Genomic DNA, 8,616 nt, shown 5'->3' with positions numbered 1-8,616 from the left:
TTAACAAAAAACTATTCACTTAATTTAAAAGAGAGAAAATTTGTAAATTGTTGTTTTGAATTATAATTAAAAAACAAGTAATTTTTAGCAAAAAAAAAACCGACTTCAACTCTCATATAAAAAAAAAAATATATATATATATATATATCTCATGATCCGCTGATCGGATCTTAACGAGATTAGTATGGGACCACCTCTGAGACACTACCTTTCCGATGCAAAATCGAAATCGGTTGACGTGGTCCAAAGTTATGCGGTAACATACTTAAAAAAAAAATAAAAAAAATAAAAAATATTCCGACGAACTGATAACCTCCTCCTGTTTTGGAAGTCGGTTAATAAATCAAAAAGAACTTTATAAAGCAAGCGTTTTGTTTAAATCGGTATTAGAATCAGAAGGTGATAAACTAGGACAAATATTATATTATCAAAGTCTTTCTTGCAGTAACATTGAGTTTTGAATGTTAATATAAGTAAAAGAACAGTTTCGATTCAATTTATATATGTATGTATGCGTATACTCATGAACCAACTAATAAGATCACCCAGGCAACCGTGTATTTGTAATTGCATTTGAGAAAAAAAATAATAGTTAATGACGTCATTTTTTAATCGGTTCTTTCATTCACATACAGGTTTCATTCCGTTTCATTCACACGGTGGCGAAAAAATGACGTCACTGCCAAAAAATACTTTTTTCTCGCACGCCGTCCTGGGTGATCTTCATTCGTTCGTTCATGCGTATACTTGTACACATACAGCGCAATATACATTTCTTATGAATGACAATAATATGCACAATTTTAGGTAAAACGCTACTAAAAATTTATATTTTTCGTTATTTCTATCCAACTCTCCTAGTTTTGTTCTACATTTAGCATAAACAAAAGCGTACTTCATTTAGTACTTTTTGAAAAAAACGGCCTTTTTTTATTCCCGGTTTCCCTCCTACTTCCAAAATACAACATTTAGTAAGGGAGTTTCAAACCAGCTTGTCACAACGTACAACACCTTCTATAATTTCACCATGGATATAGACAAATGTATACATAAATGATCAGAATGAAAAGAGTAATCATATGTGCACACGAAAACTCGAGTACAAATTGAGATATCTTAACGAAACTTGGTATGTTTACTTCTTGTGAGTGTGGAACGGATGGTGTTGAAAATGGGCAAAATCGGACGACATCCACGCCTACCTCCCATATAACGGTAGTTTTCAGAAATACGAAAACTGCGATATTTTAGTATTTTTGTTATAACGTTAGATATCATCATCAGTCTTAAATATGTACATATGTATATGTTTTAGTCAGAATTCATTATTAAAAACAATAATCACATTTTAAAATTAAAGCACAGTTTATTGAAAGGACTAATTGTCAAAGTATGGAAAATAATTAAAATTAAGTACTAAAATTAGTAATAAGTTGTTTTCCAATGAATACATATCACTTTCACTAAATTAGCAATACATTAAGTTGATTGTACAATATTGGACAGGTGTCTCTGTATGTGTAAAAATATGAAAGAAAATACCTAGCACGACCCTCCGATATTTAGGGCAACATGAGTTTTGCCCGTATGCATTCCCCCGTAGCCTTCGAGCCATTTAACGAAATATTTATTGATGGCGTTCTCTTTGCTCGAAAAAATGTCACCTTCTTATATAGCAACATTATCAGAGTGCATCATTTTAAAGAAAGACCACGCAAGAAGCCTGTGAAGATGCTGATAAAAGAACACGAATACTTCATAGTCCTGGCGCAGGGTGGAATTAACGCAACATTATTTCGAGAAGAGAAAGCGCTATGAGTTTCTGACGGTGTCTTCGAGTCTGGGGTTGTACCCGTTACTCTTTGAATAGTGTTTGGTTTCCTGATTACTTACAATAGTAAAAAGCGGCAGTAATGTTTATGAAAAAACAGGAGCCGTGGAAGTAAACCACAGACGGAGCTGCAGCAGCAAAAATCACTGGGGAATAGATGCGTCGTTAAATATTTACTTATAGTTTAAATCTTTCATGTAAACTTACCAATTAAAAACTGTTATATCGCCGAAAAAGCAGGATCAGTGGCAGCGAACCACAGACGGAGTTTCAGTGACAGGAAGCACTTACCAAAACAACTAGAAGTCCTTGGGGAAATCTCTAAAGCGATGTTTTTTGCCGAATTAATGTTGAAATTTCTAATTTAATTTTCAGTTGCCAACGAATAAGAATAGAGTAAATGTCAAAGAATTGTTCAGTGATTGCAAATCAGTTTTGGAATAGGCAATGAGGTAGTTTAGTACTTTTATAAAAGCCGGTAAAATGTAGTTTTTTTAAGAGGGAAACATCGATTTAGCTAAGGGAGCCAATATGGCGGATTAGAGCGAGAACGCTGTCAATATCCAACACCTTGTATTATTCCACCATGGTCTATATCTATCTCGATTCGTTTTGCCTGTTACAAACAGCCGTTATGTAAACAAAGTTATTATACCCTTGCGTATAAGTGCGCTCGGGTATAAAAATACTTGACATCCGCATTCGCATCCGCATCCGCGGATGTTAGCGTTTAAACATCCGCATCCGCATTCGCATCCGCGGATGTCTAAAATTCCACATTCGCAACATCCCTGTTACAAACAACCGTTATGTGAACAAAGTTAATATATGTGCACAAGTGCGCTCGGGTATAAAAATTCAAAAAATGTTATATGCAAAAATATGAATGCCATTTTTAAGATAATTTCATGATTCGCATAGATACTTTATCTATTTCGCTTTACGTAAGTCCAAGAAAAACATGTATTTGCATATATTTCCATGCCCTATTCATAACCATCAACTGTAAATAGTACCGCAAAGAATTTAGAAGGCCAACAAACACAAAAAAATATACATAGCTCAAAGTAGACCATCCATTCTCGAGTTACGCGCCGTCTGACGTACTCAAGTTTTGTATATACATACATACATATACATATGTATTTTTAATAACAATCGATGTAAATAAGCAGGTTTAAATTAAAAAACTAAATCAAATTCGTTTTTGTTTTAAAATACCACTATGCACTATTATCCGCACCTTTTTGTGTAATTTAGCTACCATTTTAGGAAGTGGGATTGAATTCTTCCCCTTTTTCTCTTGCTTCCAAAAACCATCCCTGTGGGTGGGAGTGTCAAATGTTAGAAAAAAGCTACTTACAAAATATTTCATTATTGCATTAGTGCATTTACATGGTATGAATCTGTTCATAAGCCGTATGAATCATGATACAAATATTTAAAAGTAGTTTCACTTCTTCTTCTTAGCCGCCATTGCTCCCATTTGACGTAAACTGTGCTTTTGGCATTTCCTTTTGAAATCGAGCTACCATATTCTTTGACAAAAGTAAAAAAGTGATTGATTATCTACTTCAAAAAAAAATATAATTATTTAGTGAGTATAAAACGGAAGGTAATTGAAACATTACATTGTATTCACATAAAATATGCATTTACTGTTGTTAATTTTTTTATTGTTTTTTAGTAAGATGAGCTGCATATTTAGGAGCTGCAAAAATAGCAGAAGAAGTTGCGAAAAAACTAACATACAGTTTTTTCGACTCCCGGCGGTACCACATATGCGGGAAAAGTGGATATCCGCGTGCATGGTAACTGAAAATGCGTTACCAAAATTATCTTTTGTTTGTTCCGAGCACTTTTCCGCGAAAGATTTCAACCGGAGGAACGGATGCGCCCAATTAGAGTGAAACGCGATATCAGTAGGAGTAGAGTAAGTATGCTTCCCTAGAATCCGAAATAAAGCAACATCCTACTTAGTTTCTTAAAGGACCAACTCCATATAATATATCATGTAAAAGATAATGCTACATTTTTGGTGTGCCTTACATTTATAGCAATTTAAATCAATACGCAGCTCTTTTAATACGAACAATCATATTTACCTCGTGTGTTACAACTTACTTTTTAATAAGATAAAAATTCCTTAAAAAAATATTAAAATTTCCAAAATAATTATTTGATTAGGTGGCAGTGCTACTTCAACAATTTACGAAAAGTAGAAACGTCAGTAAGCACAGTTTATGTCAAAAAAATTAAAAGTGAAACTACCTTCTTTTTTTTGTATCATGGTATGAATTTTCCTATAAAAGAAGCACCAACTCTATGACGAAATGAATGAAAGCGATATATATTTAACAATTTTGACTTATATGCCTGACAAATATTTTTTGTAAAAAACAAACAAAAAAATTTAATTTTGTGCTAACTTCGAAACTAGAAGCTTATTTTTTTTTGAATGTGCTTTAAAAAGGACCTACTGCCAATAAAGCCTTGCGGTTTGCTATTTTTTCAAATGTGTAATGCTTCCATTCAAAAATCTTTGCGGTTAAACAGTTTTTTGTTCAGAAATTGCTTGTTTACGTTTTTTGTCTTTCATATTAGAAACGTTTGGCATAAGTAGAAATCATAGGGATACCGTTTTCTTTCGTTTCTCAAAGGATTTTATACTTGAAAAGGCACCAAAATATGTATGCAATACTTTTACATATCGTCATTTAAAGTACAAAACCGCGCATCAAGAAAATGCAAAACCTTGTATGTGAGGTTGCCTAAATTTTTTAGGAAGAGTAAAACTTGTCATAATTCAAAACGGTTCTCTCTTTTAAACTTAATTATCTCTTCTTATGTCAAAGTATCGAAATTTTAGTATAAATAATTAAGGGCTTGATGATAGTAGGAGCTTTCAGTGTGCAAATATCTTTTTTGGCACAAATGTCAGAACCACGATACGCGCTTTTGTACTTTAAACGACAATATACAGATTGGCGCTTACACAATATGATAGTGTTTGGCCTAGCTTCTCCTCCGAAATGGGGCGTGTGCCTTGATTTTGTCACACAAAGGGAAGGGCAGTTTTACGCCGACTCCGAACGGCAATCGTATTTTTATGAGAAGCTGTTTTCATGACAGAATACACTCGGAGGTTTATTACACGGTTAAAAATTTCGGTTTTAATTTTAAACTTTTTGGACTACATATATGACCAAACTAAATTCAGTTTCAAATACAAACCTTCCAAGTTTATAAAAAAGAGAGCACATATGTTGGGTTTAGAATTTAAACAATTCGGTTTAAATGTTAAACCCAAACATTTTCATAATTAAGAATAAAAAAAAAAAACAATCTTAAATTTCATGCTCCGTCTGGTTGGGATTGAACCCGGACAGCCTTGGTAGCAACCAATTGTATCAAGCATCTTTGCACACTCAGCTACAGCCACGCATGTAAATGTGCTTTCATATGTTGAGTTTGAATCAACACCACAATTCGCTGTGCAAACATATTCTATTTCGGTTTAGATTTTAAACCAAAGTTTCTATATTTGAAACCTAGAAACTAGAATTAAAACATTTTGGTTTGATTTTTAAACCACGAACTTTTTGGGCTAAAATTTAAACCAGAATATATTAAAAATTGCGTAAAACTATTGACTGGTTTAAAAAGTAGACTATAAAAGTTTAAAAAAGGCAGTAGTCCCAGCGCGGTTTAAAAATTCAACCCAAATTTTTGACCGTGTATTACCCATAGAGGGGCGACCGCGAACATCGGAGTGTATATAAGTAATATAAAAAAGAATGAGAGGTACTATAAGAAAATGTACCCAAAATTCAGGAGCAAATGAAAAACTGCTCATTGAAAATAACTCACATGTATACATATATTAAAAAATATAACTTAAGCGGTTACAGCGCTAAACAAAAGGAAGAGATAGAAAAAATAGCAATGCGGTTTGAAGGAAACATAAGACCGTAAAATGTTTGTTTATTTTGTTAATTCTCCTAACCTTTTAAGATATGACACTCCATTCTTTGCATTAGTTTGCAAATATACAACACTTATTGTTCTACAATGGCAAACATTTTCGTGGGATGTTTTTCTTTAATTTCGATTTGAAAATACATTGCGATCATATTGTACAGAAATAAGTGCGATATCCCTGCATTTTGTAGAAACCAGAAAGAAGCATCAACTGTATGAAAAAATGAAAGGGAGAAGTATACATGCCTTCTATAATTTTGACTTATAGGTGTAGGGATTTGCCCGTACACTCGAATTTAAAGCCAGTTGGCAACATTGTTTTTCATTATTCACTTGTCTTTATTCATTCATTTAAATATTCATTCGATTTCTATACTTTAAAGGCTGATTCACATACAGCTTTCATCGCTTTGCTTGATAGTTCTTTGCTTTGACATATAAGATCGATGTAGGCATGTGCATGAGTATGCTCACATAAAAAACGTTTGAAGCAAAGCAAAGCAAAACGGAGCAAAATCTTGGGCAACTCTCAACTTTTGCCCGCTTTGGCAATCAGCTGTCTACATGTATCTTTTCTCGTGCGCTTGCATTTGCATTTAATGACAAAAATAGGGTAAATAGGAATTATTATTGCTATTATTAATGCATATTATTATATTTTTATCTATTTTACAGTGAAAAATGTGGAGGAAAAGGAGAACGCAAAAGCTGTCAAAGCGTTTATTGTAGCATACCTTCTGCGTTTCACGCTTTGTTGTCAAAGTTTGAACTGCCAAGCAAAGCGAGGAAAGTCTTATGTAAATGGAACTTAATAACGGACGCGTTGCTTTTGGAAGAAAGAATTTTGATTTTGTAGTTTATTTGTACGCTAAGTGCGTAAAATATAGTTTAATTAATAAAACGTAAAGATATAACTGGTGACCCCGCCGAAAACGCAAAATGCCAGAGGATAATTTTGAGGATGCAGTAACTACAGTTCAAGTGGCCCGACTCGCCGTCAAGGCACCACCATTTTGGAAGCCCGACCCTCGCCTCTGGTTTGCACAGGTGGAGGCGCAATTCGTGCGCTCTGGGATCTCCACTGACGAAACCAAATTTTATGCAATCGTTGCGGAAGTCGATTCAGCAATTCTCGCACATGCCACTGACATAATTTCGGCGCAGCCGGCTACGAACAAATACAATACATTAAAGGAGAGGTTGATTGACGAGTTCGGGGAGTCGACAGAAAGGCGTCTCAAACGATTATTCGAGACGTGTGAGCTAAATGACAGGAAGCCTACAACTCTACTACGTGAAATGAAAGAGTTGGCCAACCACCGCCTCGATAAACAGATTCTTAAATCTTTGTGGATGCGTCGCTTACCGGTACACGTACAACAAATTTTAGCCACGCTAAACGACGACGTCGAAATTTTGGCCCAAAAAGCTGACGACATTTTGGATATTTCACCGGGGGACAAATTAAGCACAATCGATACAGAGGACACGCGGGCAACTTTAGCAGACCTCGTGAGCAGTTTGATCGCATTGAAAGTTAGAATCAATGTAATGTTGATCGTATCGGTTATGGTGGGCATCAAAAGGCTCCACCCTCGCGATCAACTCCAATCTAATATTTGTTGGTACCATCAAGCATTTGGTGAACAAGCGAATAAATGTCGACCGCCCTGTGCATATGTGAGACCGCGTTCGGAAAACTAGTCTTTCCTCCGTTTCAAGCCGCAAAAGCAGAGGATGGCAATTCTTACCGCCTGTATATACGAGATAGAACACCTTCGTTAACATTTTTGATAGAAACGGGTGCTGAAATATCGGTAATCCCAAATAATAAGAACGACAACGTACAACCTGCACCGATGAAGTTAATCGCAGCAAACAACACGCAGATAAACACCTACGGGAAAAGACGGCTCACATTAGATCTAGGCTTACGTCGCCAATTCGGCTGGTTATTTGTGGTAGCTGATGTTTATTATCCGATCATTGGCGCAGATTTTTTGCAAAATTTCGACGGTATACCAAATTACGAAGTCACCACAGGACACCCTTTCACNGATGAAGTTAATCGCAGCAAACAACACGCAGATAAACACCTACGGGAAAAGACGGCTCACATTAGATCTAGGCTTACGTCGCCAATTCGGCTGGTTATTTGTGGTAGCCGATGTTTCTTATCCGATCATTGGCGCAGATTTTTTGCAAAATTTCGACATTTTAGTCGATATGAAGAACAAATCGGTTATAGACCGAACGACAAACATTCGCACGGTATGCCAAGTTACGAAGTTACCACAGGACACCCTTTCACTCAAAGGTGCGGACACCTTGCATAAGCTTTTGGCCCGTTACGTGGATCTCACGGACGATTCTCGTAAATTAGCACAACAAAAAACGTCGACACAACATTTCATCGAAGAGCAAGAGGAGCGCCTGTGGCGCAGAAAGTACGTCGCCTCTCACCGAAAAAACTCAAAATAGCAAAAAAATAAATTCGTATGTAACACCGTACACATGATAGAAGTGAAACTTCTTAAAAAGGTGTGAGTACCAGGTACCTACTCACGAAATTGCATGTGTAAACATATGTTTACGGTTCGGCAAACCATTAGGCGATTGAGTTACATACATAGGTTTGGTAAGAAATCAAACAATAATTTCATTTCATCTTATTAATTTTCTGATATACATATAATTTATTTATTAATTTTCCGGTAACACCACATTATATGAATTCGCGCTTCTAGCATCCATAGGACCGGGTTGTAATGGAAGTAATTGTATGTTTAACAAATAAATGAAAA

The 8,616-nt window shown here is 35.4% G+C and overlaps 1 protein-coding gene across 1 annotated transcript; it reads left to right on the top strand.

The window, feature by feature from the left end:
- Positions 1–6,751: 6,751 nt before the first annotated feature.
- On the top strand, positions 6,752–7,516 carry LOC108373482 (uncharacterized). The gene has a single exon (XM_017629376.1). It carries the CDS (start codon positions 6,752–6,754, stop codon positions 7,514–7,516), a length of 765 nt encoding a protein of 254 aa, XP_017484865.1.
- The last annotated feature ends 1,100 nt before the right edge of the window (positions 7,517–8,616 follow it).

Source organism: Rhagoletis zephyria, unplaced genomic scaffold, assembly GCF_001687245.7.
Source record: "Rhagoletis zephyria isolate East Lansing unplaced genomic scaffold, Rhagoletis_zephyria_1.1 Rzeph_scaffold_06738, whole genome shotgun sequence".
In the NCBI taxonomy this organism is placed as follows: Eukaryota; Metazoa; Arthropoda; class Insecta; order Diptera; family Tephritidae; genus Rhagoletis; species Rhagoletis zephyria.
The sequence above is the reverse complement of the archived record's forward strand: the minus strand, read 5'-3'. Positions and strand labels throughout refer to the sequence as shown.

Coding starts and splice junctions, on each gene's coding strand:
- LOC108373482 (XM_017629376.1), top strand. CDS start 6,752: ATGCCAGAGGATAATTTTGAGGATGCAGTAACTACAGTTCAAGTGGCC.